Source organism: Erythranthe guttata, chromosome 4 (assembly GCF_056151865.1).
Source record: "Erythranthe guttata isolate IM_541 chromosome 4, IM_541, whole genome shotgun sequence".
Lineage (NCBI taxonomy): Eukaryota > Viridiplantae > Streptophyta > Magnoliopsida > Lamiales > Phrymaceae > Erythranthe > Erythranthe guttata.
Window position 1 is genome coordinate 19668012 of NC_142536.1, and position 19377 is coordinate 19687388.

A 19377-nucleotide genomic window follows, 5' to 3' on the forward strand; every position below is an offset into this window, starting at 1 on the left:
TTGGAGAGGATAATAACTTCAAATTAATTTGTTACCAAAAGTCTGAAGAAAAATAAAATGTGTGCATAAATTCACTTATACATACATATATCATTAGATAAATAAATATTTAATAAATCGTCGCTAGAGCATCCGATTTTAAAGGGAATCATCATATGACAGAAAGAGAATCGACAATGAGGCTCAATCTGCATTGTCGTCATTTCCATCACTTTCGACTTCACGCCGTTTGTTTTTACCTGGACTTTGTGCAGGTGGTGGCTCTTTCCTTTTCGCTTTCTTGCTTGTGTCTTTTCCCTTTGATGATGCCGATTTCTTGTCAGCGTTCTTTTGTCGAAACTCTGCACGAGATATCAATAGTAGAAGATGAATAGGAGATACAAAAGAAAGTTGCAGAACTCGAATCCGTTGGTTAATTAATTAACGGCATTGATAAGCTGATCAAATAAACAGCCCAGAATCGTAACATCCTAGAAGCTCAAGATTTGTACTACCTTGTACCTTGTTGAAACCAAGTACAATCCTAATCCAAAAACATCACGCAAAGATCGGTAGAAATAAAAAAAATATAGCGTTTTAGTATATATTTTTGAAGCATATTTTGGACCCAGAATTTGGATAGAGTAAAGTTTCTCAGGCAAGACTCGACTGGGTTTTTTAAGCTAAGTGAAGCCCATAATTTTGTTCCCCTTCAAGTACGACCAGCTGGGAAATCTAACTTATGAGGAAGACGATCCGACCTATAGCTTTTGAGGGAAGTACCAAGATAGCTGACGAAGATGACAGGAGTGGTGATAATGGCAAGTCGGGTACTAAAGCACGGATTCACATGTCAACCTCAAAGACATTTGAAGCAACTAGTTTATTAGAAGTTTAATTGGGATATTTTATTTATGTATGCAAGTTGCATGTGGCATTAAAGATAGAAGGGTAAACAGAGACATTCAAATTTCTCCTCCCGAACGAACTCACCGATAAAGTTAATTGACTTACCAAATGGTATACAACGGTGTCTGAGTGGCTGACTCAATTTATTTTTTTCCTTTTCTATTTCTGAAGATCTTTGTTAACTGATGAACAATAGCCCTACTAAAAGAGATTACACAGAAATCCTGATGTTTAGGAACACTCAAACACACGAGGCATGAAGTTTAATTTCAGCATGTTTTCCATAATTATTATACTCATTTGATGCAATGAAGAAAAAATTATGTTCCAACAATTTTAATCATTAAAACTTGCAGCAATACGTTCAGTTATTCGGATGGCTTTTGCCTACATTTTAATAATCTGAACTGCAGAATAGGGGGTAAAATAGTAATTTGTATTGAAGGATCCGATAAAAGGTTAATGTAATACCTTCAAGAGAAGCTCTGAGAGGTCCAATGAACTCGGAAAAATCTATTTCTTCCAGGGCCTTGAATACATCTTCCGCATTGATTATTTGTCTGTTCGCCTCCTTACACGTGTCGTTGGCGCTGGAGATATCAAACAAAATCGTATACAATAAACCACATATCTAATTTCACCATTACCTAGAAAAAACGAGATCTTTAAAAATCACAATGCTTCACAAACAAAGGAAATGGCAGGCAAATCATAATCAGGTAATCATTAATTAAAGTCAGAAGAACCAGGAATTGAAAAACTAAACATGCTTATCTATTATCCAAAAATAACCTAATCAGAGAAAAATTAAAAGTAAAGACCAAACCCTAGAAAGTGTCGGAATAGCCAGCCCTATAATTCAATAGATATAACCCACAAAGCAAACCCTAGAAATTGAACTCCAAAAACAAATTCGAAGAAAAAATTAAACATTCAACCACTAAAATCACTGCAAGCGGTATGAATTTTAGACCAAATGTATGTCAATTAGCATGTTTTCCGCACGTTTTAGTGTGTGTGTGTGTGTGTGAATGGGGGGGCTTACGTGGCGGAGAGGTAGTGGATGAAGATGCGGGCGCTCTCGCAGAAGGCCTGGAGCGAGTCACGGAGGAGGGAGATCTCGTAGTCGGAGGAGAGCTGGGAAAGCTTCTCCTTAACCACGCGGCGCACGATAGTCTTCGGCAGCTCCTCTGCTTCCGAAACCACCTTTTCCGTCAACTCTTTCTCTTTCCCACCATTCTCCGCCATCTCTCTCTCCTACACGACGGGCGATTGTGATTCAGGTAGCGGCGCCCCGATGGTATTTTGTGTGCGCGCGGAATCGTTCAGCTTTTAGTTTCCCGCCATCCCCCAGAGTAATGCTTTGGTGGTTTTAGGTCCTAATAAAAACTTCAATATTTTTAACAAATTTAAAATCTTTTAACATTAAATATATATTAGCCATCTTTATAATCATACAAACATACTTTACGTTTCTCGTATGGTTTGTTAGCTATTGTTTAATCGAGTTTGTCACACATAGTTAGCCTAGTGTGGTTTACGTTTCTCGTATGGTTTGCAATATATTCTTTAAGATCGTATTTGATAAACAAACTTAAACTTCATTAAAAAAAATAGTAATAATAAAAATTTAAAAAAAAAATTCCCAATATTATGACAAATCAATCTCTAAATAAGAAATCAATCCGAGGAGTGAACGAAGATAAGTTTCAGACATAATCTATAACAGCAAAAACATGCGATATACCAAGGTGTCCAAAAATCAATAAACCCAAAACACAATGGTAAGATTTGAAAGTATAAATTAGAAAACAAATATGATTTTAGTAACTCCTTCCCCAGTAGGTCCACTTTTTAGCAGGCTTTCCCGAGGCGAAACACAATGTACCTGCATACGATCGAGAGTATATAATTATTACATGTACAATCACAAACAATTTCGCAATTAATACAATCACGAGTATTGCATTTCTGTGTAATGAATTACATAGGAGAGAAAAAACAGTACCTTCTGGGAGTGCAGGCTGATCGAACGGAGTACACAGTGACTTAGCTGCACCCATTTCTCCCTTGGTTCGGGTTTTGACATCCTTCTCCACTTCCTGTGAAATCCAAAGAAAACGACACGAAAAATAATAAGTAAACCTAGGAGTTCTTTTTTTAATATATATTTCACGAGCACTACAAGGGGCGAACATGAAATTTATTCTAACCCAAGGGTTTTAAGCCCGTATGGATTGCAGTGGTATATATAATGGGGTTAGATAGTGAAACGGACAAATTATAAAGAACGATTTATGATAGGAGAACATTAACGTTTGTAATAAGGCTTTCAATACGAGGATATATTGCCGAAGAGACACATAGGCAACTAGATGAGAAGAGAAAATAAAATAAAAACAAAAAAACTAAATGAGAAGGCAAGAGATGAAATACCTCCTCGTCACACCATGGGGCGAGAATCATCTTCTTTTGACCAAGTGCCTCTGCAAACTCTTCCCATGTATGCACAGTATGGATGCATGCGTCTCGTTTTTGAGTGGCAGCATCAAAGAGACTCTGCTGGATGTTATCGAGCATGTCTGTTACTCCTTTAACCAAATCAGCCATCGGAATATCACTTTTAGCTGAATTGTCACGTCGCACGACACGAACCTGACATAGATAAATAAAAGTTGACTTGAGTAGGACAGAGAAAGGATGTCAATACAAACGAAAATTGTCAGGAATTCGGAGTTTAGTGTACCTGATTATTTGCTAAGTCTTTGGGTCCTATTTCGATCCTAAGAGGAACACCTTTCATCTCCCAATGGGAATACTTCCATCCAGGAGAATAATTATCTCTATTATCAGCCTCGGCACGAATTCCTGCTTCTTCCAATGATTTTATAACGTCTGCACATGCATCGAAAATCCCTTGAGTGTTTGCATCTTTATACGGCACTGGGATTACGACTACTTGGAGTGATGCTACTTTAGGAGGCAGCACTAAACCCTTGTCATCACCGTGAACCATTATCATCACTCCTATCTGCCATTGATATAAAGTAACAAATGTAAGGCATATGAACAAGAAAACCTAAGCAGTCTTTTTGGTATAAGTACATAGAATTCGACTTTGCAAGAACACCTAAAAGCCTCTTAAAAAAAGCAATAATGAGAAGACAATTTACCGTTCTGGTGGTATATGCCCAGGAATTCTGCCAGACCATAGACTTTTCTCCTTTCTCATTCTCGAAATTAATTTCAAACATTTTTGCGAAATTTTGACCCAGACAGTGAGAAGTTGCACCTTGGACACCGCGCCCAGTGTTTGGGACAAAAGCCTGCCATATACAGAAACCAATCGTTTAGGCATATGATAAAGAAGTTTCCTACATAGATAATTTTCCTGCAAATTATTCCGGAAGAGTAACATCAAAAGGGCATTGGCGTATTGTCACCTCGACGGTAGTTGTATAAAGTCCACCAGCAAATTTCTCGTGCTCACTCTTTTTGCCCTTAATAACCGGAACAGCCAAGAATTCTTCATATATGCGTCTATAGAGTTCCAAAACATCTAGCACCTGAAAACGTACGACCATAAGGCAGTTCTATTAATACACGAAATTATTTTGGACTTTATTAAGAAAAACACATGAATTTATCAATGGAGATGTTACTAATAGAACAGCGAAGGAAAAATACAACACAATTCTTTGAATCATTAATTTGTTGAATAGAATACAGACAGTCGATAAACAAGTTAGCTCTGTGAATTATTTAAGAAAAAACAACAAAAAATACCTCAGTATCCGCCTCCTCCTTGGTTGCAAAAGCAGTATGTCCTTCCTGCCAAAGAAACTCACGACTCCTGCAAAATCACAAACTGTCAACAAAATAGAAGGAAAAGGCGGCTTTCAATAAAATCCTATATTCTTTCTGCCTACCGTCAAATGATAAGAGATATAATAATTTGTTTCATAAACATTAGTATCTCAGATATTTGAAATAACCTGCTAAACCAAGTAATACCACTTCCTACAAATACAAGTACAATTTAACTGCTGCACCAAATGAGCAGGAAACTAAAAACACCATATGCGCACCTGATGAATGGAGTGGGATTGCTGAATTCCCATCTAACGACATTACACCACTGGTTAAGTCTCAAAGGCAAGTCTCGGTGCCCCCTAATCCACTTGGAAAAGTATGGATACATAACTGTCTCACTAGTTGGACGGATCGCAATGGGCATCTCCAGCTCTGAGTCTCCCGATTTTGTAACCCATGCAACCTTCAAAAATTGAACAGTAGTAGACACTGATAAACATCACTAACCGACAAAGAAAATTAAGTAAAAGCATTTCAAAAATCGGGAGAGGGTACAAAGTAGAAAATATAGTCCAAGTCCCCCAAACCATATTATGAATAATTAGATGAACTGCAAATACCAAGTTCGATAAAGAGGTATTGCGTAGGTTGTTGAACTTAACCTTTTTGGAAATTTGGGCAAAACTAACATATATTGATACAAAAAAATATTCATGTAATTTGCATAAGATTCAAACATCTTTTTCAGCAAATACCAGTAATAAGAGCCAAGGGAAGTAATCTGACCTCAGGTGCAAACCCCTCAATATGATCCTTCTCCTTTTGTAGGACGCTGGAGGATACAAACAGTGGAAAGTAGCAGTTTTTTATTTTCATTTTCTTGATTTCAGCATCAAAGAAGGTCTGTAATGTAACATTGCCAAAATTAGAAAAGAGGCATCCATATCCAATGTTAAGAAGATTGAATGAATGTCAACTGGGATAGAACAGTAATTTTTTAAGGAAGGAAAAAGTACTTTCCAACAGTACTATATTATTCTTCGCAAGTTAACATGAATGCCCACAAATTGTATGCACAAAGTATGCCATCATTTGAATGTTACTGAAACTATAAGTCCAAACTTTAAATGCATCAATAAGCGGCAGAAAGCATCAAAGCAATATCTATAAAAAATCGGAATTTCCGGATTTGGATTACAAATAAATATTAACTAAATATAATGACGGGAAAGATAGTTTAGAATGTCTGATATAAAATGTGAGTTACTTTAAGAAAATTAAATACTGCGGTTCTCTACATCATGAAAGAGCTCTTTATGATATTTACTAGACTTTCGTAGAAAGTCACTTGATCGATAAAACCTTAAAGCTCAATAAGCCAATATAATTGTCGTCTTCATTTAATTTTCTTATGTAAATACTTACTTGCATAACCTCCCAAATTGACATTGCCCATGGTCGCAGAATGTAACAGCCAGATATGTCATAGTATTCAATCATTTCCCCATTAACAACAACCTGTACATAATACAAAGCAACCAACGACGAAGATCTCCTCGATTAACAGGGTTCACACTTCTAATCGACAACATCAAAATAAAAAGGATCAAAAAGCAGGCCCACCACAACTGTGGAAATAAAAAACTTTACACTAGTTCATATAAAATGTAAGAAAAGGGATGAATATCATTATTTTCCCATAAAAGAATAAATACCAGAAGTATCATTTAACTAATTAGCATGTCATCCATCATACTCGTACCTCAGAGTACCATTCTCCGAAGTTTTCATCCTTCTTATAAGAGAGACCCAGACCGGTCTCCTTTTTCACTTCCTTCTTCTTCTTCCCCTCTATACAAATGACAGAACATCAGAAGAATGACAACATACACGAACAAAACAGAAAAGGTCATGTGCGTAAGAATATAAACAAAGAAAATAAGATTCAAGGTAGCTCCCGAGAAAACGTAAATAGTGCAATAGTACTCACTGGCAGCAGGATTGTTGGCACCTTTACTGGCCATGGCTATAAATCTTCAACACTCTGTATACAACCTAAACATACAATATGAGGAAAAAATGGCAAAAACCAAAAGTTAATTAAATTGTTGGAATGCCTTTTCGAGTATATCGGCGTTTTGTTCGTCTTATTTTAGTATGACATAAGCCATGCAAGCAAAATCCATAACGAAGGGGTGCATATATGACAATGTAAGTGTTGATGGAGTTATATTCACAAGGCAACATAGAGATGCAAAAGTGAGTGTAAGCATTGCATTCATTTCGACAGACACAAAAATGTTAGCAGTTTCTAAAATACATGATGTACAAAAACAGAAAATAAAATTTATCAATACGTCACAAATCGCACCAAAGTTCTGATTCATTTCAACGAGTATAGAACAAACAGATTCGGATACAACAGCAAATCCAAGTAGTTACAAAGGGCGATTAACTAAATTATCGATTTAAGCAGTGAATGGAATATAATTATAAATTTCCATAAACTATACCAAAAAAAAAATCAGAAGATTCTAATTAATTACAATAACTCCATAAAATTCACCACTTCACATAGGCATGAAATTATCAAACAAAAGCTAAAAGGCGCGCATCGGCGCCTCGTCGTATACAGATCGGAGAGTTCAGACACAGACAAAATAATTTCATATAAAAATCAAAATGCTATGTTCCAATATTAAACATTATTTCATACTTCAGTAGCAATTACATCATGAGTCGACGCATAAAAAAAGGAAATCGAGAAAGAAAAAAAATTCGAATGCAGAACGGAAATTCGTACCGGTGACGAACAGTATCAGAATACGACTTCCTTTCTCAGAAATCGCCGATGCGCCGCCGCCGTAACGCACTGTGAGGGGAAGCGATAGATAATGAAAGAGGTTTTAGGCGTTGAATCCTTTCGTTCTCTTTTAACCTTACTATAACGGTAATTATGTAATGTTTACGGTCAAAAGTCTTTCGTTTAATGCTTCTTTTATCGACTGTAACATTGTTGTTTTACCTTTTTACCCTCACAAGTTATTGTAATTTGGTAAAAGAAAACACACATTCTTTTGGAATAAAGTTTAGGACTTCTTAAGTTATTGTTTTTTTCTTAATCAAAATTTAGGAAAGTAAATATGTTAATATTACAACTGTACCCTTAAATAGGAGATGAATATATTTTAGAAAAATATATTATGTCCAAATAAATAAATAATATTGAACAGATGAAGTATTTGTTATCTGAATTTTTGTTACAAATGGTGCAAACATATGTTTAAATAAAAAAAAAATAGAATGTGATGAGCCTAAGCCCAAAAGTTTACATCAAAGTCCAATACTATTGGTCCAAATCTATAAACACAATTATCGGCTAAGAGCCCATAATGAAAAATCAATCATTTTAGGCCCAATCGATAAGCTAAACTTAATTATGCTCCCAGCCCATAATGTGCATAAATACTACATAATCATCATAATTAACGTTTATCTAGTTATTCATTAAAGCAGTAGTCAACTCAATAATAGGTTTTAATCTATATATAATATAAAAAGAGGATCTATGCCCTCAATGATTGACATGTGGCAAATGATGATGTCATTTATCAAAATTGCTTAGTTGGAGTTCAATTGATGAGGTGGATTCTTCAATTGGTGAGTTGTCAATTTTATTTTAGTATATATTTAAGTTATTTCCTATTTAACATTTATACACTCATTTAAACAATTACCACATGTATATATATTATTTTCAAAGTTAATCTTTTATAAATTCGAAATAAAAAAAATATTATTTATATTTTCAGTATTTCAAAATACATTTATTGAAAAAATTCATAATACTCATTTTTTTTACGAATATTCAAATAATTTTCAAAAAAAAGAATTCTTTTTTAATATTAAAATATTAAAATAAAGGAATACAATTGTTTTTTTTTTTTTTGAATTTTCAATATTTTGGAATATTCGAATATCCATTGAATAAAAAAAATTGGGATATCTGTATAAGATGAATATATATATATATATATATATTAATTTAGTATTTTTTAAATAATCATAATCAAATGAAATATAATAAAATATATATTTTATTAATATATTCAAATATCATTATAAATGAAATTCATATATATATATATATATATATATATATGTATCTAATTTTAATGAATATATTAATTAATAATTCAAATTAATATATTAATAGATTAATTTATCAATTTACATGGAAATAATTATATATAAACTATATCGTTGATTGATATAGATTATATCAATCATATTAATTTGGATTTATTTTATTTCCTTTTGCAAATATAGTATATTTATGAACTTGGATGTTTAAAATTTTAAATTTAATTAATTTGTTGTTTAATATATTATGAAATTTATATTTTTATTACTATAATACGAAAAAAGAAAAAAAGAAAAAAAAATAGTGTGTATATTTCATATATTTTGATTTTTATTAAAATTTGGATATGCATGTATTATCTAAATCATTTATATATACATATCTATATATACATATATATCTTCAATGTCATATCTATTATATATTGATAACTTATGGAAATAATATCACCATAATTAATTTTAATTTATGTAAAGTTTGACTTTCAATTATTATTTTTGAATTTGCATCAAATAAAATCAATCACCGGATTTGTTGTCAATCGTGTCTATTTTTTATTTTATGAAATCAATTTACATTTATTTTAATTATATCCAATTATGGTGAAATATATATGTATACATGTTTTAGTATATATGCATTTATATATACATTAACTACTATAAACAATATATGATTTCCTTAAAATCGTTTTATTTACTTATTTAGTGTGTGAAAATTAAGTATAAATACCCCCAATCTCAACCCAACTCATTCATCTCTCTACATCTACATGTTTTGTTATAACTAAGTTCCTCATCTAAAACTCTTTTTTTTATTCCTTTTGTTTTGTAAATTCATAATGCATATTTATCGATGTGTTCGCTTGAAGCATTTATTTGTCGTTGAATATTTATGATGTTATACATTTATTATGTATGTGTACATATAACAATCTAACTTATGTTTGTTTCATTTTTTTTTTGTTTTTGCAGATCCATGTATATCATCATTTGTGTTATACGCGGCGACATTAGCAAGAGAGAAGCCCTGCGACGTTGTATAGCAGCATAAACATCATCCGTGTATATTTTAAGGATGAATTTAGAAAAAAATAGTTATGCACTTCCATCTTTTGATTATACGTGAGATGATTGTAAGCTTGGTTTCGATGAAAAAGACATTGAGATTAATGAACTTGATTGAGCATGTAATAGATTATTTAGTATTTACATATTTTTTTAAAAATATTAATTTTTGTGTCCATTAATAATGCTTATTTTTATCTATTTTGTTCATATGTACATACATTATTATTAATTTGTACGTTCATATTAGTTTCTATAATTTTATTTCAATAAATTTGGATTATATTTATTTGTTTATTTTTATTATAATTGTAAATAAAACTATATTTACCATCTATATATAATATAAAAAGAGGAACTATGCCATCTATGAAAGAAATGTGGCAAATGTCTATGTCATATCTCCAAATTGCTTAGTTGAAGTTCAATTGATGAAGTGTATTCCTCAATTGATTAGTTGACATTTTGATTTTGGTACGCATTTAAGTTCTTACATATTTAACATTTCTAGACTCATTTAAACATTTAAAATTTTATATTCTATAAATCCGAAAGCTATTATCTTATTTATAATTTAATTTTCCGAAAAATGTAATATTTTGATTCTTTTTTTAAGTATTATTTTTATTTAAATTTTTAATTAAATAGCTATGTTAATAATTTTGTAATTTAAATATACATTCGAATAATTTATGAAATTTTAGTGTATTTGGAATGATTTGAAAAAATATATTCATTTCGTTTTAATTATTTTAAAAATTTTGCGAACCCATTATATATTGATAGCTGTATTTCCAGATTTTTGTTTCATAATTTGCTATTTACTTTCTATTATATGTGTCAATTTTCTTTTTTTCGTTTCCTTTAGCAATTTCCTTTTCCTATTTAATTTATGGTTAATTATATAAATCGTAAACTTATTTTTATTGTTTATCATATACTGAGAATAATAATTAGAGAAAAAAAAATTAATAATGGATATTAATTGATATGATTCTATATAGAGTTTAAATGGAAACTATATTTTTGACAAGTAGTAGTACCTACATTTGACACATGTTTTATGTATCTTCTTTTAATTTGTTTGAAATAATAATAACTTTATTCAACTAACAGTAAACAAATAATCACTAATTTCATCATGCGGCAAAATTACTAAATTTAAACGTTTAATTTATAATTATGTCAACATTACTTACGTATGAGTATTAATATTAGTATCAGTATCAATATGGTATCAGTATCAGTATCAGTATCAGTTAGTATTAGTATTAGTAGTAATATTAGTATTAGTATTAGTATTAGTATTAGTATTAGTATTAATATTAGTATTAGTATTAGTATTAGTATTAATATTAGTATTAGTATTAGTATCCATATCAATATTAATATTAATATTAATATTAATATTAATAACAGTATCAGTATCACTATGAGTATGAGTATGAGTATGAATATGAATATTAGTATGAGTATGGGTATGAGTATAAGTATGGGTGTAAATATCAGTATCAATATCCGTATAAATATCAGTATCAGTATCAGTATAAGTATCAGTATATAATATCAGTATCAGTAATATTAATAGTATCAATATCAGTATCAATATCAATATCAGTATTAGTATTAATATTAGTATTAGTATTAGTATTAGTATTAGTATTAGTATTAGTATTAGTATTAGTATTAGTATTAGTATTAGTATTAGTATTAGTATTAGTATTAGTATTAGTATTAGTATTAGTATTAGTATTAGTATTAGTATTAGTATTAGTATTAGTATTATTAGTATTAGTATTAGTCTTAGTATGAGCATCAATATTAGTATCACTATCAGCATCAGTATTAGTATTAGTATTAATATTAATATTACTATCACTATCACTATCAATATTAGTATTAGTATTAATATTAGTATTAGTATTAATATCAATATTAATATTAGTATTAGTATTAGTTTTAGTTTTAGTTTTAGTATTAGTATTAATATTAGTATTAGTATTAGTATTAGTATTAGTATTAGTATTAGTATTAGTATTAGTATTAGTATTAGTATTAGTATTAGTATGAGTATTAGTATTAGTATTAGTATTAGTATTAGTATTAGTATTAATATTAGTATTAGTATAATATTAGTATTAGTATTAGTATCAGTATCAGTATTAGTATCAATATCAGTATTAATATCAGTATCACTATCGATATTAGTATCATTATCACTATCAATATGAGTATGAGTATGAGTATGAGTATCAGTATCAGTATCAGTATTAGTATCAATATCTATATCAAAGTATGAGTATTGGTATGAATATTAATATTGGTATTAGTATTGGTATTAGTATTGGTATTAGTATTGGTATTAGTATTAATAATAGTATTAGTATCAGTATCAATATCAGTATCAATATGTGTATGTGTATCAGTATGTGTATTAATATTAGTATCAATATTAATATCTGTAGCAATATCAGTATCAGTATCAATATCAATATCAATATTATTATTATCATTATTATTATTATCATTATTAGTATTATTATTAGTATTCGAAGTCATATTAGTCTTGGCGTATTAGCATTAACATTAGCATTAGTATTAGTATTAGTATTAGTATTAATATTGGTATTAATATTAGTGTTCGTATTAGTATTGGCGTATTAGTTTAAACATTAACTATTCGTATAAGAATTGGCGTATTATTACTAATATTAGTGTTGATATTAATATTAATATTAGACTATTAGTATTAATATCGTATTAATATTAGGATTAGTATTAATATTAGTATTATTAGTATGATATTAGTATTAATATCAGTATCAGTATCATTATCAGTATTCAATATATGAGTATGAATATGAATATGAATATCAATATACATTAAATATTCGTATTAGAATTGGAGTATCATTATTAATAGTAGTGTTGATTTTTATTTTATTTTTGAGTAAATTCAAATCCATTACTAGGGGAAGTAGGGGAGGGGGGACTCGAACCCTAGACCTTACCCTATTGGTAAATGTTAGGTACCAACTCTCCTATTGAGGGTTGGTTAATAGTAGTGTTGATATTAATATTAGTATTAGACCATTAGTATTAATCATTGTATTAATATTAGATTAATATTAATATTATTATTATTAGTGTTGGTTTTAGTATTAATAATAGTATTGGTATTAGTATTATCAATGATGGTTTTAGTATTAGTATTAGTAGTTGTTGTTAGTGTAATATTAGTGTCAATATTAGGGAGGCATAGACAATTGTAGGCCGCAATGTCCATAGTTAAAAGTAGATTTGAGATAAAAATATTTATCAACTCAGAATCGGACGATATAACTAACTTTAGGAGCAATGTTGTGTGAACAAAAGAATATGATGGTAAATCACAAACAAATATATATTTTGATTCAATAAAACATTTTTTTTAGTAATATTTACATGTATGTCAACTGTTCAAAGTTTTTGTTCGTTTTATTTTATCCAAAATAATTTTTAAAAAATAATTGATCCCGTGCATCGCACGGGTGAATTACTAGTTTATCTTTATATATAAAAGTAATTAACACTACGGCAACCCGACATTTATGTAATATATCATTTTTTTTTAAATTAACATTTTAGAGGCTTAAAAATTATAAATGCTCCTCTAATTTAATTTATAGATGTGTCGTCTTACATAATTAAAGTTCTGCCAATAATAAATTAAATGTCGAATTTATCAATTTCCAACCGTCCATATAATTAAAATTTAAAATGCGTCAAGTTTAATTGTGGCGTCATAAAATTAAAAATCATGCAAGATAGGATTAAAATACTATATTTGAAAAGTTATTGCATGTAAAACTGAAACATGACAAGTTAGAGCACTAAATTCCTAAATAGACTAACATAGAGGACCAAAATTACAATTTTCCCAAAATTTAATACTATATCTTGTTCGTCTCGCGCCTAAACTTCTGCCTAAATCCAAACCGTTCATTTCTAAGATCAAATTCCACATGAAAATTATGCGTCAAGAAATTACACAGAATTATTGACAGTACTCCGACAAGCTCCGGCCCCCCAGCAAAGTATCATAAGTCAGTCAGTCACCATCGTCAAACAAACAAACGACTTCCCAAGATAAATGAGTGTGAACCGATAAAAAAAGAGAGGCAAAATAAATGAGTGTGAACCGATAAAAAAAGAGAGTGGACCTTTTTCGAACAACCTGGGATAGCTAAATCTAGCATTCAGTGACAAGGTTAGTTGGAACTAGCCATTACTAATCTCAAGATCATAAGATATATTGAATTTTGTTGTTATCAAATCTATGTTACATCAGATGAAATTTAATTTACACTAGATGTATCAATCGCCATTCGATCTGACAGACATACACCAACATGGGTTTCTGTGTTCTCGCGTGATAATAAATTATGATGATATACGCAGTGTACTCATTGTCTTACTACAAAAGAAAAGGCTTCATTTATGAACTAAGAATATCTTCTTAATTGATCAAGAAGGTAAGAATCATCTCCACAAATCTTGTGTAATAAGAAAGCGACTGATCTTTCTAATTAAAACAAATTTAGGCTATTTATTTGGAGATAATTACTATTAGACATTGTTCCAACGACCACTAGTTTGATTCTGCCATTTTATTTAAAGCGGCCAACAATAGGAATCCAGCTAGCTCGTATAAATGCTTTTAAATATTTTTGTATTTCGGATGAAAAGGAAAAAATGTAGCTGAAGAATATGTTGTACAAATATGATTTTCACAAAAGTAAAATGTGTGATTCATTGATTGTCACCGGCCACCCATTTTTCCATAGAAGATGGCCTAATTAGACTCCAGGTAAAGTATAGAGTATTCTAGAAAACTTCTAGAATCAACCATTATATATAGGGATCCTTAGAGAATTCTAAAAAATTTCTAGAATCCTTATTTGTACATATTTTATAAGAAATTGTTGAAAATGTATCTTAGTCGTTAGATCAAAAGATGGAGTTATATAATTTCCATGCAAAGCTCGTCGTTGTCTCTCCAACGAAGATAGTGCTTCCTTGTTTTGATCATACGGAGCAACACCGGGAGTATCTTAACCAATTGCTCATAAAACCTCTCATTAATCAAAAGTTGGTCGAATATACGGAGTAACAGAGTGACGCTCTCCCTAACGTCAAACTGTTTTACAGCGAAGTAGTTATCAAACTCCGTATTAACAGAATACATGAGGAACTCACAATTGTTGCCAGGAATAAGGTTATCCAATAACACCATCATGTTAAACACTGTAGATTCGCTGATGAACACCATGTTTGGGTCGTGATCCAACAGTACATAGAAAGCTGTTAGTGCAGAAAATTTTGTGTGGTCGGTTGAATACATTAGTGCATCTGTGAGTACTTGAACGAGCAAAGGTGATTCTGCAACTGCCTTGTAGTTAACAGCTGAAAATGAGAGATTCCCAATGACTGAGATATTTTTAATTGGAGGTATGGGTGTGGGAATTTTTGCGACGTGCTCAGGGTGAATGGGATTAGGGGCGCCAACAACTGAGGCATGGCGTTGGGAATTTGGGTGAAAAGTGGAGTTAAAGTGGAATGTGGGCCAATTTCGTCCGATTCATAAGCAGCTCGTTTCTGTTCAGAAACATCTTGAGAAAACAGTCTGACGAACGAATCGACTAATTGGAATACTTCTTCCAACTCCTTGTTATTAGACACGGCCACGGGCCGGTTCCGGGCCGGTTCGGACCGGTTCACGGTTCACATTTTCCGGAACCGGAACCGGCCCGTGGCGTGCACGGTTCACCGGGCCGGGTCGGCCCGCCGGTTCGGGCCGGTTCACGGGCCTATCCGGGCCGGTTCCGGGTCGGGCCGGAAATTTTGAATTTTTTTTTTTTTTTGTTTTTTTTTTTTTTGAAATATTTAATGAATAAGTAAATTAAAAGAAATACTTTTAAATAGATAAAGGAAAAGGAAATAAATGAAAATTCAATTTAGAAGCACAAGTTTGAAATATTTGATGAATAAGTAAATTATAGGAAAAATTGGGGTGTGAGGGTATTTATAGGAAAAATTAGGGGGGTTTGGGGGCAAAAAAAATTCAAAAAAAATTCAAAAAAAAGCAAAATTGGGGTGTGAGGGTATTTATAGGAAAAATTGGGGGGGGAAAAAATTCAAAAAAATTCAAAAAAAAAGTAAATAACGGCCGGTTCACCCGGGCCGGTTCACCGGGTGAACCGGCCGTTATTCACTTTTTTTTTGATTTTATATTTTTTTTTTTTTTAAATCCGGGTGAACCGCCGGGCCGGCCCGGCGGTTTACGGTTCACCAAATCTAAGAACCGGGCCCGTCCCGGGTAGGACGGGCCGGTTCACACGGTCAACGGGCCGGTTTGGGCCGTCAACGGGCCGGTTCGGGCCGGTAACGGGCCCAAAACCGGCCCGTGGCCGTGTCTACTTGTTATCCCTCTCCCACGATACCAACTTCAGATTGATATGCAACGTAGCATTGGGTGGAACAGCTCCATCACCACCATAGGCACGCTTTCCCTTTTCACCAAACCCGTCTACATCGGATGGTACAATATTCGAATAAAAAGATTACATGTGAGATAATGAACTCACAGTTACGTTCCATTACTCGGATCACTTGCAATTGTGCGTCTTACATTGTGGTTTGACTGTAAGGAGAACCTCTTCGCCTTTCTTCATCGTTTATACAGCTACGGGAAGAGCCGGACAAAAATGACCTGATCATAAAGTTATCGCTACATCAGCATTTAGAAAGGCAAAACTACAAGTTTCTTCAAAGAGACACGTATACCTTCGTTAACAGTGAATCCAACACCATCTGATTTCGAAACGACAATTCCATCTTCCAGTTTCGCTTCAAATTCAACTACACGACATTTAACACAATCAGTATTATTAGTATTTCAAGAACGGCATATTTACTAAACATACCAAACACTTCATGGTGGTCTCTGGGGGTCTCCCAACTTTCGCCCTGTTTGAGAATTTTTTTGAGTATTCCGCCGTCCTTGCATATGTCCTTCAAACTAACCCAGGACAGTAATATAACATGATAAGACAGAGTATTCATTGTGGGAAGCACCGCCGATTCGCCATATGCCAAACATGCTGGTATGGTGAAGAGAGCACCTTCTTCCTCCTTCATAGTTTTGATACCTTCATCCAATCCCTGGATGACTTGTCCTGTCACAAGACAAAGGACACTATTATTAATCCATAAATTACATAAATTACTAATTATGTATGATTATGACGATAAGCTTTGAAATTCTCAAACTATGGTGTTAAAATAAGCCATACTTCAAATCAACAACCTCACTGTAATTTCCCCACCCTCTGAATTATATTCATAATTAAACATAATCCACTTTTCCAGACTCCACTTCCTGAAATTTCAACTCCAGCCCTAATATTTAATATTTGCAGTGATTACCAATTGATAATGTGAACGCAATTACAGCAGCAGGTAACATATGCAATCCAAACGGAATAAATATAATTAGAGGTAATTAATTTTGTATTCCAATTACTTTCACATACTTTGGATTTTTTATTTTTTTAGTTCTCCTGTATCAGAGAGTTTTTTTTAAGGGTGTAACAAGCCGATCTCGAGCTGATTGTTTTGGCTAGCTCGATCGCTTCAAATTTTATATATTGAGTTTGAGATCTAGCGTGAGACCATTTTTGTATTATAACTATTTGATGTGTCTAATCATAATTAGGCTTATAAACCTAATTAAGATTAGGTCTGAATTGCCCTAATTAATCTAATTGTGTGTGAAAACTCAATTAGACAACACATTGTCCCACATCGGATTTCTACGAAAGTCCTACCTATTCATCCACCTATAAATGTATGTTTCATTTCACATAAGAAGATACACTCTAATTTGGCAATTAATTATTATTATTTGCTTATATTAATACATCTTCTGACTTAAGTGTTTCAATTGTTTTGTAGGTTAACCAAAGACCGTTGGGTTGAACAACCTCATTTGGGCAACATCACTATTAGGTTTTCATTATTATAAATTATAATAAAATTAAAACCAATTGACCTGCATTTACCAGAAGTCATCCTGTATTTATCATTTCCCATTTAGGAAATATAATTTATGAATGAAGTCAATTTTGTTTTGCACGAATTAATTAATAGGGAAAATTTGACAAAACCCCCTAATTACACAAGTGTCATTACAATGAGCCCAATTTTATTTTACATTTTTAAGATAAATCCAAAATAATTTTAATTAATTAAAACCACTTAATTATCACCATTATACCCCTAATTAAAAAATAATATATATTTAATTTTAATATTAAAAGATATATAATATCTTTTCTAATTAAGAGATGCTAATAATTAGGGAATTAACTACCCGTTTTAATGACATCCCCTCTCTCTCTCTATTTGTTGAAATTTTGTGCAGATGCGGTGTTATCATTTTAAGAAGACAATATATATATATATATATATATATATATATATATATATATATATACATATATATATATATATACATATATATATATATAGATGTATATATATATATATGTATATATATATATATATATATATATATATATATATATATATATATATATATCTATATATATGTATATATATATATATGTATATATATATATATATATATATATATATATTAATCTACTGTTTTTATTTGCTCAGATGTATAAACATGTTTGTTTTGCTTGAACGTTATGTTGTTGTTTATCCGAGCAAGAAAGCAAATTTGTAATTATACAGAGTGATTTTCATATTTACATAGTTGTTATACAGAGTGGTTTTCATGTTTACATAACTGTTATATATAGTGGTTTTCATGTTACATAACTGTTATACACAGAGTGGTTTTCGATGAATATGTAGTGAATTATACTAATTTAAGAGTGGTTTACACTAATTTAATAGTGGATTACACTAATTTAATAGTGGATTACATTAATATTAATGTGAATTATGCTTATTTTATAGTAAATTTTCACTTTAATTTCATAGTGTTTTTCGATAAATTTAGTGGTTTTCGATGAGTATGTAGTGGATTTTAAATTTTTTTAAATATAAACCATTTAAAACACTTAAGAAAGAAAACAATTTTTGTTTTAAATTGTAAAAAAAGACTATTAAAAAATTAAAAAAATGGGAAAGCATAAACTAAAATTAACGTGAGATATGTGATAGGTCATAGTAGAGATAATAGGGGATGGTGTGAGATGGGGGAGAGAATAGGGGGATTTGCATATCTACAAAAAATGGATTGATTTTTCCACAATAATATAATATATTAATTTTCAGTAATAGTAAATAGGGTTAATATGCTAAGAGTCCCTTAAATGAAATTTAATTTGAACTAAATAACAACCTTGAATTCAATCTTTTAATTAAATCCTTATTTTAAAATAATATATG

At 31.1% G+C, this 19377-nt stretch overlaps 2 protein-coding genes and 1 pseudogene across 4 annotated transcripts; all 3 read right to left on the reverse strand.

Annotated features, from left to right (window-relative positions):
- Nucleotides 1-2276, reverse strand: NF-YB11 (nuclear factor Y, subunit B11). The gene is made up of 3 exons (XM_012994719.2): nt 1934-2276; nt 1360-1478; nt 1-341 (listed from the first exon to the last, which is right to left on the reverse strand). The coding sequence occupies exons 1-3, from the start codon at nt 2134-2136 to the stop codon at nt 184-186; spliced, it is 480 nt and encodes a 159-aa protein (XP_012850173.1). The 5' UTR covers nt 2137-2276; the 3' UTR covers nt 1-183.
- A 263-nt stretch (nt 2277-2539) lies between these two features.
- On the reverse strand, nt 2540-7904 carry LOC105970089 (proline--tRNA ligase, cytoplasmic). 2 transcript variants are annotated; one of them, XM_012994876.2, is made up of 13 exons: nt 7505-7904; nt 6692-6756; nt 6464-6552; nt 6127-6219; nt 5488-5604; nt 4977-5164; nt 4675-4741; nt 4332-4454; nt 4062-4214; nt 3635-3919; nt 3325-3543; nt 2897-2990; nt 2540-2776 (listed from the first exon to the last, which is right to left on the reverse strand). In XM_012994876.2, the coding sequence occupies exons 2-13, from the start codon at nt 6723-6725 to the stop codon at nt 2712-2714; spliced, it is 1527 nt and encodes a 508-aa protein (XP_012850330.2). In that variant the 5' UTR covers nt 6726-6756; nt 7505-7904; the 3' UTR covers nt 2540-2711. The 2 variants fall into 2 exon arrangements, with proteins under 2 accessions (XP_012850330.2, XP_088673445.1); XM_088817319.1 differs by having other exon boundaries at nt 6692-6745; nt 7505-7610.
- An 8463-nt stretch (nt 7905-16367) lies between these two features.
- Nucleotides 16368-17137, reverse strand: LOC148771359 (peptidyl-prolyl cis-trans isomerase FKBP62-like; annotated as a pseudogene). Its single transcript, XR_016030988.1, has 4 exons — nt 16878-17137; nt 16738-16812; nt 16583-16663; nt 16368-16480 (listed from the first exon to the last, which is right to left on the reverse strand). The product of XR_016030988.1 is annotated as a peptidyl-prolyl cis-trans isomerase FKBP62-like (transcript).
- Nucleotides 17138-19377: the final 2240 nt, after the last annotated feature.